General features: G+C 36.3%; 1 protein-coding gene across 8 annotated transcripts in view; it reads right to left on the bottom strand.

Annotated features, from left to right (window-relative positions):
* The window catches only part of LOC127637316 (TBC1 domain family member 22A-like), a 227,445-nt gene that overhangs the window by 152,780 nt on the left and 51,124 nt on the right, over positions 1 to 23,541 (bottom strand). For 6 of the 8 annotated variants that reach the window (XM_052118311.1, XM_052118316.1, XM_052118313.1 and 3 more), the window contains exons 6-8: positions 21,746 to 21,874; positions 18,608 to 18,673; positions 12,260 to 12,374 (exon numbers count right to left, since the gene is read on the bottom strand). In XM_052118311.1, coding sequence (XP_051974271.1) covers positions 12,260 to 12,374; positions 18,608 to 18,673; positions 21,746 to 21,874 — 310 coding nt within the window. Of the gene's footprint in view, positions 1 to 12,259; positions 12,375 to 18,607; positions 18,674 to 19,270; positions 19,334 to 21,745; positions 21,875 to 23,541 lie in introns of all 8 variants that reach the window. The other 2 variants (XM_052118312.1, XM_052118315.1) reach the window with 2 other exon arrangements.

Below are 23,541 nucleotides of genomic sequence, written 5' to 3' on the forward strand. Positions count from 1 at the left end.
GTTTCGGATTTAAGAGCGCTTCTGATAGGGATATGCATTGTGGGTGGACTGGTATGGAAAATATATTTTTTAAATTGCTGGTCAATTTAGATATGCGTCAAACAGACTTTGTTGACTGTGAAATTGTGTCTTGAATCTTTTCAGCATCACACAATATTAATGACGATGCGCCAAGTTAAAAAAGACTTAAACTTCTAAATGAGACAAAAAAAACGAAATGAGACTCTTTTCCATTTAGTTGCACATGATCTAGCTGCAGGAACCGGTGTACACCCTCAAATCTTCTTCATACAGTGTTCAGTGCTGTTGCTTCCTTGGACTGAACAACACCGTGTAGAGTTTGAGCAAAAATTCCTACTATCCTCTAAACAATTGGAAAGAGATTACCATAACAAATCACAAAAATTAAACATGAGGCCCCATTTTGGCAAGTTGGCAAATAGTTGTTACTGTACTTGGATCGGTGTGAATTATTTTAAAGTTGAAAAGATGAAAGTGTTTTCATGATTGATCATTGCTGTGGAAGGCTAATTGGAACCCTTGAGCTTTTTGTGATCCAGGTTGGAAAAATGCACAGCATCCACTGGGAATACCCAGGTTGATGGAAATTTATCCAAACCCAAACAGCAGGACGTTGATTGTGGGAGAAATCTGCTACAGCCATTTCTGCCAAAGGTTCCTCCTGCTAAGAGGGCACTCTGAAACTAACTCTCAGTGTGGTTTACCCTCTTCTTTTTGCAGAAGCTGTAACGTGTGCATTGTGATCATGCCATCATTCCATAATAAACATTTAAAACTGGTAAGTTGTGCTTTTTAACACATATTGAGCATGTGTCAGTGGTGATCATTGTTTTTACAGTGCCTACGAATGTCTTTGTGGAAGGAGTTTGTCTCTATGGCCAAACGGAGCTTGGCACAGACTATTTTAAATAGCAAACATGCAAAAACGCATAATACATTTGCAGTAAAAAAAGAAGCAGATTGAGGTGCTTTGCCGTACCACGATGCAAGGGTGTTCCAAATGGTTTTTGTTCAGTTTCTAGAGTGTTCAGAGTAGTTGCTAGGTAGTTCCTTACTGGCACAAGTCCAAAGAGCTATAATCTACTCTCAAGACATGGTATGGATCCCTCCTTCAATATCTTCAATAAGTCTATGGGATTTTTTCAGCTGTTTTATCATCCACTAGGTACAAATCTTAAATCTGATTGCTGAAAAGTAATAGTACTAATGTGTAGACAGCATTTGGGATAGATTGGAAGAAGATCTAAGGGTCAACATGTCAAAAGTCTTTATAATGTTTGACATGAATACTTAGGGTCACAAGGATGCCTAAACCTTGGAACAATGGAACAATGTAAAACCTCTTCCAGTGCAAGACTGCAGAAGAGCAATGCAATGGTGTTGCCCACAGTAATAGTTCATCCAATCTAGTGGATTTTAAAAGTAGCGCCATGAACCACATCTACCATTCAGAACTTGACTCTTGGAAAATCTATACATGAAGATGATGCAAATTACACCATCTTCCACTAGAATTAATAGTGTGCCACACTACTGCACATACTATTTCATCACACGTATTCCTGTTAATTATAAAACTCTAGGGTTGCCTCATGGGAAAACAGCTCTCTGCTGAAGAACAGAGGTGGAGAACAGAGTGGACAGAGAACAAAACCTTCCGAGACAAAGAAGTCAATGAAGAATGGCACTGTAGATTAAAAATATTGATAGAAAAGAAATATGTAGCTTAACGAACTATGCAATTGGAACCACCCGATTAAAAGAGTAATGAATGAGGATATTTGAAGAGACATCTGATTAAGCTCTATGGATTTTATTCATAATAGAAGAAATGGTAAAGCTCTAAGAATGTTCACTCAAAAAGATAAATAAATAAAAACTCTGGATGTTGGATGTATATTGCTCAAACAAAAGGCAAGTACCTTCCTAAAATTGCAAGCTCTGAATTCCTGACTTCTATGGAATTTTTGGGAATCAGGGTGATGATTATAAAAAGTAAGAAAAATAAAAGTTGTTTGCAAGTTACTGGGCAGCTACATTGAAATATTTTGAGAAAGAACTAGCCATTGGATTTGAGGATTTGGATGTTTAAGAAGTTTGTGACATTAAAGACATTTCAAATTTTGTTTGAGGCTCTTCAAGTAAACAAGATATCAACAAACAAATTGAATAATATGTGATAGATTTGAAATAATTACGATTAACATCCAACAGAAACAGATTGAAGGGTGATTCTCATGTAAACTGTCAAGAAATTACATATTTAACATCAATATTTTTTCTTCTTTTTTTTTACAGTTTTACAGTAAAAATATGCTGTTATATTAGGTGTCTTTAACTACTATTTACTTAAGCATTTGAGAAAATGTACTTATTGTGTAAATGTGTCAATACATTGTACTTACCCACGTTTAATTACATCAGTAGTTACAGTGCATCCAGAAAGTATTCGCAGCGCTTCACTTTTTCAAAAAATTTTTATGTTACAGCCTTATTCCAGAATGGATTAAATTAATTATGTTCCTCAAAATTCTACAAACAATACCCCATAATGACAACGTGAAAGAAGTTTGTTTGAAATTTTTGCAAATTTATAAAAAATAAAAAAAAATATAAAATCACATGTACATAAGTATTCACAGCCTTTGTTTGAAGCACCTTTGGCACCAATTACAGCCTCAAGTCTTTTTGTGTATGATGCTACATGCTTGGAACACCTATTTTGGGGCAGTTTCTCCCATTCTTCTTTGCAGGACCTCTCAAGCTCCATCAGGTTAGATGGGGAACGTCAGTGCACAGCCATTTTCAGACCTATCCAGAGATGAACAATCGGGTTCAAGTATGGGCTCTGGCTGGGCCACTCAAGGACATTCACAGAGTTGTCCCGTAGCCACTCCTTTGTTATCTTGATTGTGTGCTTAGGTTCATCATCCAACAGGACAAAGACCCTTCGCCCCAGTCTGAGATCCAGAGCGCTCTGGAGCAGGTTTTCATCAAGGATGTCTCTGTATATTGCTGCATTCATCTTTCCCTCGATCCTGACTAGTCTCCCAGTTCCTGCCCCTGAAATAAATCCCCACAGCATGATGCTGCCACCACCATGCTTCACTGTAGGGATGGTATTGGCCAGGTGATGAGCGGTGCCTGGTTTCCTCCAGACATGACGCTTGCCATTCAGCCCAATCTTTGTTTCATCAGATCAGAGAATTTTGTTTCTCATGGTCTGACAGTCCTTCAGGTGCCTTTTGGCAAACTCCAGGTGGGCTGTCATGTGCCTTTTACTGAGGAGTGGCTTCCGTCTGGCCACTCTACCACACAGGTCTGATTGGTGGAGTGCTGCAGAGATGGTTGTTCTTCAGGAAGGTTCTCCTCTCACCACAGATAAACGCTGGAGCTCTGTCAGTGTGACCATCGGGTTCTTGGTCACCTCCCTGACTAAGGCCCTTCTCCCCCAATCGCTTAGTTTGGCAGGGCGGCCAGCTCTTGTAAGAGTCCTGGTGGTTCCAAACTTCTTCCATTTACGGATGATGGAGGCCACTGTGCTCATTGGGACCTTCAATGCTGCAGAAATGTTTCTGTACCCTTCCCCAGATCTGTGCCTCGATAAAATCCTGTCTCGGAGGTCTACAGACAATTCCTTGGTCTTCATGGCTTGGTTTGTGCTCTGACATGCACTGTTAACTGTGGACCTTATATAGACAGGTGTGTGCCTTTCCAAATCATGTCCAATCAACTGAATTTACCACAGGTGGACTCAAATCAAGTTGTAAAAACATCTCAAGGATGATCAGTGGCAACAGGATGATTTTTTTCGTTTTTTATTTTTAATAAATTTGCAAAGATTTCAAACAAACTTCTTTCAAGTTGTCATTATGGGGTATTATTCGTAGAATTTTGAGGAAAATAATTAATTTAATCCATTTTGGAATAAGGTTGTAACATAACAAAATGTGGAAAAAGTGAAGCCCTGTGAATACTTTCTGGATGCACTGTACACTATTAACTTTACCCCTAACCCTAAACCTAAAAAAACGAGTGTTGTATGTTGTAATGTTACAATTTTACTAAACCTAAAAATAGGCTTAATTTTCAATGTGAATAATATTCACTTTTTGTTTGTTTTACCAAGTCTTCATTTTCCTAAAATTTCATCAGTTCATCAATTTTATCAGGGCTCAGGTGGTAGAGCGGGTCGGCCACTAATCGCAGGGCTGGCGGTTCAATTCCTGGCCCACATAACTCCACATGCTGAAGTGTCCTTGTGCAAGACACTGAACCCCAAGTTGCTCCCAATGGCAGGCTAGTGCCTTGCATGTCAGCTCTGCCGCCATTGGTGTATGAATGGGTGTGTGAATGGGTAAATGAGTCAAAGTGTAAAGCGCTTTGAATACCGTTAATGTTAAAAAGGCGCTATATAAGTGCAGCCCATTTACCATCTTCAGTGTTATTTATGCAACTGTTTGCTGAGACTGTTGCATCAATTTGAAGAGCTACAACTTTATTACGCTATTTCTGTGTTATCATAGATTTTCAACTAACCAAACCTTTAACATCACATAAAAACCAAATAAAATGTGATTGATCATTTTAAATGTTGGATAGATGGTCTCTATAAATCTATAAAGTATAAATGGCAAAGTGGTCCAGACTTCGTGCTAAGAGTCATATGCCTGTCTATGCAAGAGTACTTTGATATCAATTAAATATATAAAAGCTTTCAGGAATTTCCAGTAGAATAGTTTGACTACCATAAACAGGGTTCCCTGTAGTCTTGCTACGAAGAAAAATCAATTGCATTAAATTTAACTTGAGTTGTTTTATTCCACCAGGCCTTGGTCCTCTGAACATTCACAGAACAGATGAGCAATTTCATTTGTTGAGGGGTGAATGCTATTCAAATATATTTTGAAGGCTCTTGGAACAAGGGCAGAAATGGACTATTACGATTTACCCTGTCTGCTCATGCATTTATTTATAAAAACAGAAAATTATCTTTAATAATTCAATACCCTGACAGCAATGCACACACAACCAACAGATTAACTGGCCCTTAATTTAGCCCTGTCAGGTTACATTCTTTATAGCAGGAATCAAGAGCAATCTGATCTGTGGCTTAAATAAATAACAATTCAGCTAAATGGGAATCCATATGCATCTCTTTCATTCTCTACCACACTAACTAAATAAGAGCTTTTTCTTCATAAATGTCAGCCTACATTTAGCAACAAACTCACTATTGCTTGTACAATGACTGCAAAGGCTATGAAGAATGTAAGTGAACGAGTTGCTAATAGAGCTGCTAAGCTTGCAGTCCTAAAACTTGGAAGATAATCAGTATTTCTTTGAGCCATTGGTGCCCTCAGAAATTTCCAATGGGTTTTTAGAAAAGTGATTTTTGTGTTATGAGTGCAATAAGGTCTGTGGTTAATATTACTTTTTAAGAAGATACTTTTTTTATTTTTATGAAGAGACTTTTTAAGTTCTGATCATAACATAAATTACACACAGTGATATCTCGAAACGTGGCAATTTGAAGCCGTTGTGTGCTTTAAAAAATTAAGTTGTTAACAAGTTGCTAAATAAGAACTACAACTACCACAAGAATGTGAGGAATAAGACATCTACTGCATTGCTTGTATTCAGTCCTTCTACTATTTTTTATTTATTGATGGCGTTTACACATGCATCAGACCAAAAATATTGGTTGTTGTATCATGTCTCGCAAAAACATTGAATTTTAAGACACTGTCTTCAAGTTAAAAATTATTCAAATTCTAAAAACAAGTTGTTGTTTTTTTTTCATTAGAACGTCTGTGTGAACACCTTCAAATGTGTTTACGATATATCTTTTTTTTTTTTTTGTGATTAATCAGTGCCGATAGCCACTTTTGGAACTATCAATTATCTGAAGAAATGAATGTCGACAGTTCGCCAATAGTTTGCTAAAAAACTATTTTTAGGTAATTTGTTGGCTTTTTTTGGTGGCATGTTATGTCTAGTGGAGACCAATAGGGACCAATACAAACAACTATTTCCTAATAAAATATGGGCCAAAATACTAAATTTGTAATAGTATTTGTAGTGGACACCAATATCATTTCTATAGTTTTTTATTCAGCATGGGAAAAACTGAGAAAACAGAAAACACATTAAATAAATTGATTTTAAAAATATCTGTGATTAATCAGTCTTTTCAACCCCCTTAGTTTATCCAATAACATTCGACCTCAGTGCATACAGCACTGTTGCGGTCCAAGAACAAAAGTCACTATGTACAGTGCTGGCAAAAGTTACTGTCCACCTCTAACCAATCGGACTGCAAAATATAAACCAAAATACCATAGTAACTAATCACAAAATTATAAATGAGGCCCCATTTTAGTGTATAGGTTTTACTGGACTCGGATAAGTTTGATAAAATCTGATAAGTTTTCAAAGATGTCTGAAGCATAATGTGTTATGATTACAGCTGTCAGAATTAACACATTAACACATGAATTTAATTAAAAAGTTTAACGCATTAATTTTTCTTAATTCTTATTAAGGCATTTACCATTAATACAGCATAAACACTTCTTGAAAGGGTGAAACCTTTGCAATGTGTCTGCCTGGAGTCACTTCACAACACACACACACATTGATGTACAAAACAAGCCCAGATGGGACTTGTGTTAGAAATCAAGTATTTTAATTACCACAGAAGCATGCCAAGTCTTAACTATCACCAAAACACTGAATAAGGCGTTTTTGTCTGCAAGCGCTTTTCATGTGGAGTTCAAAGTTGCGATTGATGCTGGCATTGCTGCCCTTACACAAATCATGAACGTGGCTTCACAATTGCTGTTGTAAAGCAGGTTGCCACAGCCTTTTGGCAGATTAATATTGTGAAGGATTAGAGTTTAAGAGATTTAATGCCCATTGCATTGAAAATGCAACCTACTGTATGGGGAGACTAGTTCTTTCGATGAATTAGCCTCCCACTTAGACTTCGGGAAACTTTTAATGTTACTTGAATTGGTGCTATTTTAGGGCATTTCTATCTTTATACTGTGGAAGGCTTTGGTTGGAAAATGTTAATGTTTTATATTCTTACATATTGTTTTTTTCTTTCCTAAATTGGAAATGAATGCATTTTGACAGGAAAAGCAGCACTAGTCACTACTGTCAATATGAGCACTTGAATATCAGGGTACATGTGCCCATTCAGAGTTATTCTGATTCAGAGTATTGCAGCATTAATAAAGATACAGTATTTCAACATAGGAAGGATTATTTGGAGTGTAACGTGTGCATTATTGATGGATTGAGGTCTCTCGTCATGTTTTGCTGCTGGTTGCCCCCAGCAGTCAGCACTTAGCACAAATAGCACACTTTGACTGAGTGTTTGTCACACTTTGCACCATGCCAGATTAGGCCAGATGGAATTGTGGGTAATAAATGACTTAAAAAAAAAAAAAAAAGTTTAAGAAGGCATTCAGGTACACTCTCCAAAATCTCTCTGGCACAGTAAAGAGAAAGAGAGAGATCTCCAAAACATCTTTAGATGGGAGAAAGCCTCTTTATCTTTTGAGATGCTTGTTGCCTTTTGGCAAATACAGGTATGCACACATAGAAAACAGAGTGCACCATTTGCCAAAAAGCAGTTATGCATCACATTTCTCGATAAAAGCCAGAAAATATATTGAATGGAAGAAAACGAGATGGTAAACAGAGGAACAAATACTGCATGAAAAACATCGGGCAACATCACAATCCAATGCAAACCCGCAAAACATATACTTTTGCAATTATGTAAACGTAAAAGCTTCTAGAACACATAATCTGTTGGCGAGAGGTGTTATAGCAAGAATTAGCAAAAACTTCAGGTGTCATATCAGAGCAACAGTTTAAAGTTAGATATACTGCCCTAAAAAAAAGAAAATGCATTGGGTACGCCAACACCGAAAATGAGAAGAATAGCTTTAAATCTTTTGATTGTCCAGCCAAATATTTAATAGCACATTTTCTCTGAACTGAACATAGTTGAGCCATAGCTCGGTCACATGACAGATAATAGTCAAAGACAGGGATTTTCAAACTGAGTTCCGGGGCCGTAAGGGGGGCTGGGGGGCCTTGGAAAGTTTGAGGGATAACAAAGTAAAATTGATTATTTTATTCTAATGACAGCTTTAGATTTTAGCAGTAAAGCCATGGGCAACTAGGGCTGGAAATTGCCTGGCACCTCATGATACGATGCATATTGAAATACATGTCACAATTCGATATATTGTGATTAGGGGTGTAAACAAGTATCGTATCAAGTATCGATATGACGCTCACTATACAACACCATATGTAACGAACAATACATAAACAAACACATTATAGTGTAATTGAAACCAAGCAGCACAGTATTGAAAGCTGCTACAGAAAGGCAGCGCTGAGAGCTCACAGGAAAACAGAGCAACAGTATATATGTTAGGGTTACCTTGTCTTGTTTTACCGTTGCCCCTTTGGTTTCCATTTTTGTCCCTTTTGTTTTCCGTAGTTTTCACTTTTGTCCCTTGTTTAGCTCCACTGTCTCACTAGTCTATTGTTTAAAAGAACTACATTTCCCACAATCCACCTGCCGTCATCACTGCCATTTTGTGTCATTGTTCACACCTGTTTATCATTTGTAATCATCCTGTCCTTGTGTATTTATACCCTGGTTCTTTGTTCTGTCTTTGTCAATCGTTGAATGTTGTTAGCCCGGTGTGTGTTCCCTGCCTGTGTTTTCTGTGTTATGTTTATTTCCCCATTGAGGGTTTTCCTTTGTGTTTTTGTGTTTCAATAAAGTAAAGCTTGCACTTAGATCCGCTCTCCTCGTCTGCCTTCGCTGTCTGCATTCGTAACAATATATAGGCGAGAGGATTGATGGCAAACCCTGAGTACATTTTACAGTCGCAGTACAGCTTGTCGTATTTGCCAAACATGTCGTTTTATTTACAGTGTCATCACCGCACAAATTGGTGGATTTGTGAGGCAGAAAAGGCAGCAGAAAGTTTAACAGCCACCTCTCATAGCCGACACTGAAGCCGCGTACACACATGCAGCGACTTCCAGCGACAAAGCGACCTCACCTCATTCATTATCAAGGAGAGCTGGCGACTTCCGGCGACAGCAACATCTGGTGACTACATGTGGGCCTGGCGAGTGACACGACAAAGTTGAGAAAAGTTTAACTTGCAAATGAGGAGTGACTTTCATGAGCGACAACCAATAGGCGTGAAGACTGTGTCAGTGGAGCTCACATCTTCCGTCTCCTTTGAAATAATGTCGAGAGATTAATCGAGTAGCGAGTGAAATAGAGAAGAGTGCAGACAAGACAGAGAAGTTTCTGTGAGCGAATTCACTGTTCTGTTTTATTCATCTGTAACAACATACATGAATACTTTTTTAAAAGTATAAGTGGAAAATAAATTGTCAGCAGTCTGAGTGAGTTTTGATTCGTATATATTGATAGTTTGTTCATCTTATTAGTGTTATGATGAATTGAGCACTGATGCAGTTCATATTAAAACACTCTCCTCTGCAGAATGTGCATTTTTAGGAACATAAAAAAAGATTCCTTTTCAAATTAGAATTAAACTGTTGTCTTACTAGAAAAATGCCTCAAATGTGATCATATTTTCAAAAGATGTGGCCAGATGTGCAGTCCACCGATAACGTTTAAGCAACAGCAGTAGGAACGCCCACTGGCGACATCATAGTACAGAAACTAGCAACATCAAGCGATAAAGTCACTGCATGTGTGTATGGGGCTTAAGGATGACATGCACTGCAAGACGCTCATAAGTTATGAGTCATAACTATCAAAAAAACTGCATATTTAAAAAAATAATTTACAATGTAAGAAACCTGCGATTACATGAGACTTATAATTATCTACTTTTATCTTTGAAATGTAAACAGCTTTGAGAATAACACTTGTGTACATGTTATAAGACGGTAATAACACTAGCAAAGTTTATATGCAAAGTCAAACAGGAGGAAGAGGGCAAAACAAAATGTGTGCCGATCGGTTTTTGCTCAAGCCACTAAATAATATTAGATTATGTACATATTATTGTAAAACCAGAGGCCAGGTTCCTCAAGTGTTTTTTTTTATCACTAAATAACATTGAAAATAGTTTTTTTTTTCCTTGCTTAAGTCACTTCAGCTTGTCCACAGTCAGCTTTAAGACATTATGCCATGATTTACTATAAAGCTGCTTTGAAACTATGTGTATTGTGAAAAGTGCTATTCAAATATAAATGACTACACTGTAGACAAACTTATTTTCTCAAGAAAAACATGAACATTTTGAGTTCACATTAGTTTTTCTCAACAATCAAACAAAATACATGCAGTGCTGTTGTTTTTTGTTGCCAATGTCAGACACGTTTGTGGCATTTATGATTGAAAAGACGTTTATGTCAAATCCTTGAATAAGCTTTAAGTATCGTACTGTATTGTGAGGCTATGCATTGTACCGTATCGTGAAATTTGTGTATTGTTACATGCCTATCTGTGATGCATCACAATATCGTACTCTGATTAGATCTGATCAATTCCAATTATTTTGTGTATATTATGCTTGTATACTGATGAATGATGAAGAGCATTTAGCTCGAAACATCACATTTCTGTCTCTTTATTGATTTGGAAGTAAGAGTGTGCCAACTTTGTTGTATGTTTACATGTGATGAATACACAAATAGTTGAATATTAAGACTGATGCATGGATGTAAAGTATTGATACAAAATCATGAGAAAATGTATTGCGATATATCGATATTTGATTGTAATGACACAGCCCTAGTGCATATTACTTTTATGTCCTTTTACGTTTGTACCACTGGTCCCAGACTATATAATATGATCTCAGTGAAATCTTGGGTAAAATTGATGGCACTAAGTGAGATCTTGGGTAAAATTGATGACATATTGAGACATTATGTCAAACAGAATGAAACCGATTGTAACCAAGACTTTGGTTCTAACAGTCTCGATTGACAGGGTTTCGACTGTGTTTTATCTCATCTAGCTGTCCTAGGTGCAGTGACACTGCCAACTGTTTTTATTTCTAAAACTGCCAGAACTTCGACTAAGATTAAGGTTAAGAATCATTGCAAAATCTGTTAATCGGCCGTCAGTGAAAATGTCACGTTAAGCAATCAAAGAATTACAATTTTGCCCTACAGCAAGAGAAATCTTTCCCGGTCCCCAAAATTTGTCTGAACTAGATGGTAAAATGGTGGCCAAACTTGTACAGAGTGGACCTGACTTTCGAAGTAACAAAATCTGCAAATAGTTATATTTGGGTATCAATACATTTACCTTTACATTTGAAGAAGGGAGTCCTTAGCAAAAATATTCAGCATATTTCAGGGTTTGAAAACCCTTGATCTATAAGACCCAATTAAAGTCATAACTAAATTTGGATAAAAAAAATGTAATTACTGCCTTTTGCCTTTGTAGAGCATTATACAGTAGTTGACATGTTTATAGCTAGCTGCTTGAATTACAACACATTCAGATTTTAAAGAAGGTAACTGAATGTACAACCAAACCATGCGTTTGCAATGCATTGGCCAAGCATTCACTTCTACGTACCTGCATACCTAGTTTCTCATAGGCAAACGGGGATGAACTTGCATAAAGAAATCACATCAGTAAAGTCAAAAGCAAAAGTAAAAAAAAGTGTCCCCATGCATGGAAACCTCTGTAGTTCCTGAGGAAAAGACCCTCATATGCCATTCGATTGGAACATCAATAGAGCAGTCCTTGCTCATTGCATGGGTCAGTTTATTACTGTCCCATAAGTCCACTGGAAATGTCTCCCCTCTGGGCTCTTTAGAATCTGCTCTGGATGACCTTTTTAGAATACTGGAGATTAAGCACTTGAGCAATGAAGGTGGAAAGGTCAAAGAAAGAGTGCCAAGTACAAACACAGAAATTAGCGCCTGACAAAGAAACCGAAGACCCTTGGAAGGTTTTTAAAGGGGCAGGTTTTATAATATCATGAGCTTATGATTTAGAAATGAAATGGAAATTCATGCCATTGGGCTTATCTCTGTTGACGAAACACCCAAACACATCCATGCTGGAATAAAACCAAGATCGAATAACTCAATGTGAGTTTACACAGCTTTGTTGTTTTAGAGGTCTGCCAGTGTCCTGAACATAACTATTGGAATTTATACAACTGGTATAGTAAAAAGGTTATTGACTCACCAATATACTCAAAAATGTAAACAACGAAGAAGGGTGTGACAAGGTCATTGATGCCCTGGACATAACCGCTGGCCGGATGCCTAATCGCCCAGATGAACAGAATCCGTTCAAAGATCTACAAGCAGAAAAGAGCAAAATATCAGACCATATATCTACACCATTAATATGTAAGCAACATATATTGATCTACCATACAGAATAACATCTAAAGTGTTACTGTTAGTATTATGAGCATTCAAGGTCACACTCAAAGTAGTTTAATTAGAGATGCAGTAGGATCAGCCACCCCCAGCTAGCAATCATTTAAGAAATCAATTAAGTCTTTTTCAATTAAGAGCTTTTTCATCATTAACATCACAACATTAAATAGCGCAGACAGCAAGGTGAGAAATTACAAGTAGCTGTGTGCATGTTCATTTTGAGAGGGTGCGGTCTACTTAAATTTGGTAACCATGACTTGGCCTAGCAGAACAAGATCCTAGATCAACATTCTTGTTGGTCATTCCTAGAAACCAATCAAATTTTAGGCTGCACAATCCAGAAATCCTTTAGAACCCCCTAAATGTTTTACAGTCAGTTAACCTTAGGATAGGGTTAGGGTCAAGGTTGCGTTTAAGCCTGGTTGGGATTTCTACAAAATTCCTAACAACCAATCAGAGTTTAGAGTCAGGATTAGGGTCTGCTTTAGGATTATGGCTAAATTTAGGGTTAGAAATAGTTTTGTTTAGGTTTAAGGCTGGGGATGGGATATCAACAACATTCACATCAATCAGAATTAGGTTTTTGTTTAGGATTAGGCTTATGATGAGGTTTGGGTTAGGGATGTGGTTGGGATTTTATCAAAATTCCTCCCAACTAATCAGATTTTAGGGTTAGGTTTAGGGCTGGGCTAAGGGGCTTTAATATCATTCTTATTAACCAATCATTTCCATCTGAATTTAGGGATAGGTTAGGTTTCAAGTTGGGGTTAGTGCTAGTGTTAGGCCTACAACAAAATTATTATGATTTTTCAATAATTACCGACAAATTATTTCCCTCTGAATTTGGGGTAGGTTGGCTAGGCTTAGAGTTAGGGTAAGGGGCTTCAGCAAAATTCTTATCAACCTCCAACCAATTAAATTCCTTTTTGAATTTAAGCAGATGAGTTTAGGAAGTTGCTAGTTATGTTGTTCCAGGACCAAACAAAAAAAGAAACAAGCACTATTAGACAAAATCATTGTCAACCTGTATATACAGTACAATTATAATCAATATAGTTTTAATATAGACAGTTTTATATTTTACTTATGAGTAACTTCAATATTTTTTAACTTCAGATGTTTATACATTGATCATGTTTGGCACTATATATCAAGGACTTTTGCATGACTTTTTCCTTCCTTCAGAGGCAACACCTCTATCTTAATTCAAAGTGATGGTGACATGGGTTTTTATGATTCACTTTGCTGTCAATTAAAGTTAAGCAAATTAAAGGCAGCTTGAAGTCTGATTTAAATCTATCTTTATCTTTCCATCAGTCTATGATGCTGACATCTCCCATGCTCATTTCAGGCAGTCATGTAATTGTCATCCCCCAAATAAACTCATCTCACATATTGAGCCCTAAACATTAAATCTGTATAAGGCGGCTTGTGCAAATATTTCTTGATTCTGTCACTCAAATGGCACGTCTTCCTCATCTGTGTTATTTTCTATGATCAAAATTCTGCATTTATCAAAAACTCTAGACTGGTAATGGGAGTACCTCCACATTTTTGACATCTCCTTTGCCTCTATTCTGTCTCAAACCCTCCCATCTCCTCTTTGGGAGGAAGCCATGACCAGTTATTTTGCTCTTCTTCAGAAGCCCATTAGAAAGTGGAAATAAGGAACTAAACTTGGTAGCAGAAATCAATGAGCAAGTTGGAGTGCATTGAAGTGACGGGAGTGAATACATTATCCATTTATTTGGTTAGGAGGCATCTACAGTGGAGCCCTCCTCCGTACAAGTCTGGTTTTCCCAACCCAAGTAATGTTTTTTGATGCGATGCTTTTAAATGTGAAATCTTTTTAGAAGCATGGGGAAAGAAGTCGAAGGAATCCAGATCAGGGCAATGATGCATTGACAGATCTGTTTTTACAAAAGTAATTAATGTTTGAAAAGTCAGTCGGACTGCACTTAATGAGGTGTATAAGGTCAGGCTACTTTGGATCTGTCCAGATCTTTAAATCCAAGAAAAGGCATTATTTTAGAAATAACTCTAAGCTGCGTTTAACTATAGAATTGATCTGCTTATTTAAAGTAAGAGCTGAATCTATTATTACACCAAGATTGCTCACATTGTCCTTTACAGTAATTGCTAGTGGTGCAGGTATATGGGCTAATGCTTCTATAGATTTAGATGGGCTAAACATAACAACTTCTGATTTATTGTCGTTAACCGAACACTTAGTTTATTAACACTTAACATTCTTCAAACAATTCATGAGCAACGTTAGCGATTGACTGTCTCCCATTTTTAATGGGAATTAAAGCTGATAGTCATCAGCATACAAATGGTAATAAATTCCATGTTGGCAGCAGATAGATCCTAGAGGGCGCACATATAATGAGAATAATATTGGACGCAGTACAGAGCCTTGAGGAAGACCATATTTTAAAGGAGCTGAAGATGTTGCTGAATGTCCAATTTTAACTAAATAAAACCATTTTAGCACATTCCCCTGAATGCCAACCTCACACTTTAACCAATCCATGAGGAAAGCAAAACATCATTCAAATAGCAGAGAGACCTGAATCGATGGCTAATAAAATATTACATAAAACTTTCAAAAGAGCAGACTCAGTGCTATGATGAGCTCTAAGTCCCGACTGGAATCTGTCCAAAATATCATTCTCTACTAAAAATGAAGAAAGCTGAGACAAAACAACTTTCTCTAAAATCTTGGAATAAAAGGGTAATTTAGAATTAGGATGGTAATTATTTAAAATAGCAGGATCAAGTTTGTTTTTTTAATAAGAGGCTGAACCTATAAAGAACTGTTTATCATAGATTGCACCATAGATGCACCATGCCCCACGGTATCAAACTAATCCATCAACATACAAGGGAGACAGGATCAGATGGGGAAGTTGAAGGATTTACTTGCCCTATTATAGTAGCTAGAGATGAGTTATAGGCTCAAATTGGGGAAAAACAGCGACAGAGACAGAGCACTACCATACCGGGTTTCGTGTAGATGCAGTTTGTAATCTAATAAGCTCAATCTTATGTAAGAAAAACTTAAATAAGTCAATAAAGGATGTACTTGATGGTTGTAGGAATTTGCTTACGGTACTAAATAAAATTCTAGGATTGTGAGTGGTTTTTTTTATTACATCTGAATCGTATCTTTCCCTAGCAGTTTTGACTGTGAGCTGAGAGCTAGAAAGAGATTCTCTTAACATCTTTAGGGAGATCTGAAGCTTGTCCTTTTTCGCTCCACTTTTCTGCAGGCCTGTCTAAGGGCAAGGAGGTTTTCAATGATCCAAGGCCGTGGTGGAGACCTGGAGCTTCTAGGCCTGGGTGAAGCAATATCATCCATGATTCCGAGGCATAATGTTAGAGGTTTAATGCCTATTGAAATGAAGATGCAACCTATGTGGGAACTAGTTCTTTCAGTTAGTCAAACTCCCACTTAAGACTTTGGGAATCATTTATTGTTACATGAAATGGTGCTATTTTAGTGCATTTCTATCTTTATACTGTGTAAGGCTTTGTTTGGAAAATTTTAATAAAGCATTATGTTGTTACATAATGTTTTGTTTTCTTTCCTAAGAAGGAGTATAGAGTAAATTTTCAGCACTTTCAAAATCTGCTATTAATTGCGATTAACTACGAAAACAAATGTATTATAATTAAAGATTTTTAAAAGACTGACACCACTGGTCAACACAAATTCTACTATTCACTATTTCACCCAATATTTGTGAGTGTGTTATGTACTTTTATGCTTATTAGAGTAACACAACATTAGCCTAGGATCATGCTAACAACAAACTCCTGATCTAAAATATAAAACTGGATTGCTGATGATGTCATTACATTAGAGCAACATTGAGTGTGCTAAATGGATTAAAAATACATCATCTCAGTTTAAAAAGTAAACATTACAGTTACTGCTTTTATATCTGAATTCTATATGTACAGCTTTACAATGCAAACATGTAAATGATGCATGCAATCGTTTATTCATTCTGCTTTGTATAGCCTGAGTGAATTATTTATATCTTTATCAGACTGTAGCTCTAACTAACTTATGTGGCAAGCAGATCAGCTGAATGTAAACAATTTCACCGAAACTGAGGTAAGATACAAACAAACATTTTCAGATGCATGTATTGCAAACATCAAAGTGTAATTTTGCATAATTATTTTTAATTTTTTCATCAAATAGTGTAACAGCCCACTGAGCCTCGTCAGGCATTTGACTCCACCCACACAGAGAGCCCATGGTGACTATGCCCCACCCCTCACAGGCTCTAAGGATAGCTGGTTGTGTATGAGGACACAGGTAAAATGTACCTACATACTGTAGTTCATTAGCAAAAGCACCATTGACACAGTCCTAATCAGAAGACATCTTGCATGCTATAGATGAAGTTACTGTTTACAAACAAATGCTCTGCGACGGCACTTCCTGTTATTTTGGCACCCAAGAAAAGAACCGCTTTCAATTTGCGCTTCACTTAAATTCTGATGAATATGTTTCCAAAAGATTATGAAAGATTTGGGCTTCTTTAAATTCAGTTCAGGACAAACTCAGGATTTGACAAATTATGATATTTCACAAATAACAATCCTTTCTGTCTCATCTGCTCCACTTAGACCTGTTTGATCCTTAGACCCCAGCTGCAGATGGTGGATTTGAACTTTTCACTGAGAAATTACTGTGAACTGTGATCACAAATGGCTGTTTTTAATTTCCAAAGTGCAGGCGCTGTGACTGAAATTAGGCAAAATATGATATGACAATGATTTTTTAATTACCTTTGTATTTGTATTTATTTTAGTGCTGTCAGTCAATTAAAACTTAACATTTTGAAAGTGTTGAAATTTGAAACTATATATTTTTATTTTCCTCTCAAAATGCATTATTTCCATCTTAGGAAAGAAAACAAAACAATTTGTAACAATATAATGATTTATTAACATTCTCCACAGTGTAAAGATAGAAATACACTAAAATAGCACCAATTCAAGTATCATTAAATGTTTCCCAAAGTCTAGTGGGAGTCTAGACTAATTGAAAGAATTAGTATCCCCATAGGTTGCATTTTCATTGCATTGGGCTTTAAATCCTCCACAATATTAATCAGCTGGTAAGCTGTGGCTATCCACTTTATTACAGCAACCATGAAGACACAAAGTCACGCGCAGCTTTGAACTCCACTTAAAATGTGCTTGCAGACAAAAACGTCTCATTCTGCATTTGGTGACAGTTAAGACTTCACGTGCTTCTGTGGTTATTAAAATGTGTCGTACAAATGCTGAAAAATACTTGATTTCTTTCACAAGTTCCATCTGGGCTTGTTTTGCACATCAAATAGCATTCTCTATCATTTTATCACTGTGTACATCAGTGTAATGACTCCAGGCAGACACATTGTAAACATTCCACCCATCCAACAAGAGCTTATGGTTTTTGCTGTATTAACGGTAAATGTGTTAATCGCGATTAAGAAAAATTTAACATTTTAAATCAATTGCATTCTGACAGGTCTAATTTATTTTAAATGCAGTAACTTGTTCAATCGAAACCAGCTGTTACAAATACTGAATATAATATTTTCAGTTAAATATTATTTACAGTATATGGACCTTAATTTCAGACTCATATTGCATGTTTGATGGTAGTAGGGACCTCACTGTTTATTATTTGTGTAATCGAGTAATCTAACGATTAATCAAGTAATTGGAAAAATGATGAAATAACTCAAGATTGCAGAAAGCTACAGCACAGAGCAAATGTTTCATGAATAACGAGGTGAATTTGAGGTGGTCCATTCCTCACACAAAGGTCTTGTACGTCTTTGAATATATAATGCAGGAGTCGTATGGATCAATTATATGGTGCTTTTATGGAGCTTGCCAGCCCCCATTGATCACTATAGAAAAGAGTATATTCTTCCAAAGTTCTCTTTTGTGTTTCATTTAGGAAAGTCACATGGGTTTGGACAGACATGAGGTTGAGTAAGTTATGACATAAATTTAATTTATGGGTGAACTATTCCAAGGTGTTTTCTTGGCTGGGTGTGAGTTTGTGAGGGTGCTTTGTGTGTGACATTGCAGAATATATAGAGTGAAGTGGCCGGTGTGAACATCTCACCTCTTGCACAGAAGCTTGTTGAAAGAGAGGTATAAGAGGATTAGTTCTCGGAATGTCAATGTGAATCTGCAGGGAAGAGACACAAAGAGAGGTGCACAGCAGGTTAGGACAGATCAGAATGGCGAGAGAGCTTGAAGAGAGTCTGGCCACTTGAGGCCGTTGCCCGAGTAGGAACTAATCGACTGAATTCTATTTCCCGAGTACCTTAAGGAATAGTTCATCCAACAATTGAAATTCTGTCATCGCTCCAACCCTTATGTTGTTCCAAACCCATATGATTTTCTTTTCTTCCATAGAACACAAAGAATGTGCAGGTTGTTTTTATTTTCTTGTGCGTTTACAAATAATGGGGCTGTAGTTAGTCGATAATGCAACTACTTCTGACTACTAAAAGACATCTGAAGTTTTTGATAGATTTGTGTTTCTCCTTTAATGGTCCACAGAAGATCAGACATGAGGGAGAGTAAATAACAAAATTGAAATTTTTGGTTGAACTATTCCTTTAACACACATTTTCCAACAAACACTTTTGGCCCGAGACTCAGCTGGCTGATCAGACAGACATTTTGACTGACAGGCAGACAGACAGATGATTGAGTGACAAGCTGTTGGGTGACAGGTAGACAGAGGCATGACCGACAGGTGGTTCATCTGTCCTCTTACCTCTGTTACCCTGGGCTGCAGAACTAAACTTTCCGGACTCATTCGGGGAATATCTATATGAATCTGATGTTTGGAAAAAAGAACACACATACAACATGTACAGTATATATACAGAAAATATGGATGTCAAGAACACACACACACACACAGTCATGAGAATGAGATTGGACAAATAACACAAACACACACACACACACACACACGTTATACATTACACACATTATTACACTTGTGTACGATTAAGTGACAATAAAAGAGATTTTATTTGATTTTACATCAACAAATACCAAAGAAATTATATTTTGTTTAAAGAAATTAAGCCTGTTTTAATGACCATTAAGCACATTTTGCACCCAATTCTCTGTAATATTTGAGTTTTCTGTGTGAGTTTTAGTGATTCTCAAAACTACAGTACAATGATGAAAATCATCCGGTCCGTACACAATTATTCATTAATTACACTACTACATCTTTACAATTTAAATTATATTAAATCATAAATAAATGAATAATACAATAACGATATTTAAATATATATTATTATTATGATACATTCTTATTCTAATATTTGTCATTGTAAATTATGTAATTATCAATACATAATCACTCATAAATAATTTACAATTAGAAATATTAGAATAAGAATAATACAAATAATACATGTTGATAAAAATAATAATAAATAATAAATAATGTAGAATATATTTTCTACATTATGCTAATGAGAATAGGATTATTTGTATTACATAATGATAATTAAACAATTACCAATAAATACTATACAATTACAAATAATATTACAATAAAAATCATGATTATAATATATATCTATATATAGGTATGTAAAAAAATTATTTGGAATAATGTACAGATTTTGCTTTTTCAGAAGGAAATTGGTACATTAATTCACCAAAGTGGCATTCAGATGATCACAAAGTATTGTCAGTACATTACTGATGTAAAAAACAACATCATCACTGTTTGAAAAAAGTCATTTTTGATCAAATCTAGACAGCAGCCATCACTTCAACAGCTTATCAGTTCATTAAATGAAGCTTAACATTGTCCTTGTGTTTGTTTTTGAGTTGCCACAGTATGCAATAGACTGGCATGTTTTAAGGTCAAAATTAGGTCCAAAATGGCAAAAAATAAACTCATCAATCATTGTTTTGAGGAATGAAGGCTATACAATGCTTGAAATTGCCAAAAAACTGAAGATTTCATAAAGGTGTACACTACAGTATTCAAAGACAAACAACAACTGACTCTAACAAGGACAGAAAGAGATGTGGAAGACCAGATGTACAAATAAACAAGAGGATAAGTACATCAGAGTCTGTAGTTTGAGATGCCTCACATGTCCTCCGCTGACAGCTTCATTGAATTCTACCTGCTCAACACCAGTTTCATGTACAACAGTAAAGAGAAGACTCAGGGGTGCCTTATGGGAAGAATTGCAAAGAAAAAGACACTTTTGAAACAGAAAAGAAAAAAGAAAAGGTTCGAGTGGGCAAAGAAACGCAGACATCGGAAGACAGATAGTTGGAAAAATGTGTTATATATCTTAACCCCATTGAGCTTTTGTGGGATCAGCTAGATTGTAAGGTGTGTGAGAAATGCCAGACAAGACAGCCACATCTATGGCAAGTGCTACAGGAAGTGTGAGGTGGAATGTCACCCGAGTATCTGAACAAACTGACAGCATGAATGTCAAGGATCTGCAAAGCTGTCATTGCTGCACGTGAAGGATTTTTTGATGAGAACTCTTTGTAGTTAAAGAAGTTCTTTCAAATTGTAATAGTAATTTTTCACATTGTTAATGTCCAGAATATACATTCTGATCAACTGAATGCCACGTTGGTCTTTCCATAAGAGCAAAATCTGAACATTATTCCAAACTTTTGGCGCCACGCCGGTGTGTGTGTGTGTGTATATATATATATATATATATATATATATATATATATATATATATATATATATATATATAATATCTTGAGAATATATTTTTCTACATTATGTTAGTGAAATGTTAAATTTGTTTTGCATTAAGCAGTAACAATTACTAAGTAATATTGGTGGCATTTCTAAACACTATACGTTTGTAAAACAACAGTGTTTTGGCACAGTTAACATACTGCTATTGCCAAAACATCAATCTCAACATAAATACAACAAAAAACACTGACCATGTTACATTTAATCCCTGGCACAAAATGAAACGCTGGCTTTGAAGTTAAGTCTTCTGTCACTTTCTACTATTACATTTTGATTAAAGCATTAGAGGCACATAAACTATAATTTGACAAAAAATGAACCTAGCATGAAATCAAACACCAAGGAAAGGAAGTTGAAGGTATATCACTGGAAACGCAATTCATCTTATGGCACCTCTGATTCACCAGTTACTATCATACTCCTGTATAAAATACTGTTACCAGTATTCTCTAGTACTCTGTGAATGCAGTCTTGTACCTGTCTGTATGTGTCCTGGTGGTGTTCGTCATTGCGGGAGTCATAGTACTGCTCTATAAAGCCAAAGTATTCTTGTCTCTTCCTCTGCAGTGTACTTTCTCTGCGCTCGGCATTGGCAGGCAGGTACCCCTGTGAACAGACACAAGATAAAAACAAACTATAACTACAGGACAGAAGAGAATCCTCAAAATGAATGTAAAATGTTTGCTTGCTGACTTTAGCATGATTAATATGGGTCATCCAGAATCTGACTCTGATGACAGCACACTTTATACAAAAATTGCATGCAGAATTAAGTTCATATTAGCTGAGTCTGTACTGAAGCCATGATAACATGATCACAAGGAAGTTAACATGTTGCTACCAAATGTTCCAGTACTCTGACATCAACCTCATTCTGCCACATTTCTGTAGACATTTCACGTGGAAACTGGAGCTCAAACTTGCCCTCACGTTCAACAACACTTTTAGAATTGGCCACTGGGGCAGTAGTTTAAATATCAGTAAAAACAGACCGATTTCAGGTGAAGAACCTTCAACCTATTGCTGCCAAATTCAGAGATTTCATAGATTTGTCATTTTTGTGTCATCTGAGCCAGGTAAATGAATCAAAACTAAGCAGTGTTTGTGTGTAACAATAAGAATCAATCACTTAACAATGAAGTGGTATAAGTGCAGATAAACTAACAGAACCGACCTGGAATAAAGTTTAGGGGTTTCATAGAGTTTGTAGCAACTAAGTTGATATCAATCACATATAAAGTTAGATTTCCTCTTATTACTTGCCACAGCGAGAGAACGAGTGCATAGCAGATGTTCAGGCCCAAAAAAGAAAGTCTCTTAATAAAGTAATTGATTGCACGAAAATCTACGAGCACTGAAATCTATTTATCACAGATGTCGCTCCCCCATGTGGGTATTTTTTACTTCCGCACTCAGACGAGTTCTGTGAAAAGATGTATGTGTGCCAAGCAGAACTCCTCGGCATGGCCCATTAGCATATGTACATGTAATTAAGTCTAAAAGACTAACACGTTATGAGTAACTTTCAGATTATTAAAAGAAAAGAACACAATAGAATTTTAGTAAATTGAACTGGCAGATTGAACTAACCAGCCAAATACCCACTTAGAAATGAGACCACGAGAAAGCTTAGACTCAACTGTATTTACACTGTGTGTCTTTGGGCTTGTTGTCACATGGGAAAGTTGACACACAAAAGTCCAATTACACAAATGTTTTCTCTAGTCAAGAGCAGAGATCGCAGACTTTAGGTGACAAACAACTGCCACAGGTTTGGCTCATCCGTACCGTGTAATTGTAATCATACACAACAAATGAATATGGTTCAATATTCTTCGATATGGCATATTTAAACAAAATGAGAACTTCATGATACTTTACCCCAAATAGCAGGCTAGGTTCTGTTAATATATCGCTCAAAACATTTATCTCCTATGTAAAATGTTTTGTTTGTTTCGTGGGTGAGATAATTGCATCCTTAACTTAGATTAACTCAGTTTTTCAAATGAAAGTTGGAATATTTTAATGACATTTTTCAACAGAACTCACAAAAGTGAGTACACCCCTCACATTTTTGTAAATACTTTGATTTATAATTATATCTTTTCAAGTGACAACATTGAAGAAATGACACTTTGCTACAATGGAAATTAGTGAGTGTACAGCTCCTATAACAGTTAAATTTGCTGTCCCCTCAAAATAACTTAACACACATTAATGTCTAAAGTGCTGGCAACAAAAGTGAGTACACCCCTAAGTGAAAATGTCCAAAT

This window comes from Xyrauchen texanus, chromosome 45 (assembly GCF_025860055.1).
Source record: "Xyrauchen texanus isolate HMW12.3.18 chromosome 45, RBS_HiC_50CHRs, whole genome shotgun sequence".
Lineage (NCBI taxonomy): Eukaryota > Metazoa > Chordata > Actinopteri > Cypriniformes > Catostomidae > Xyrauchen > Xyrauchen texanus.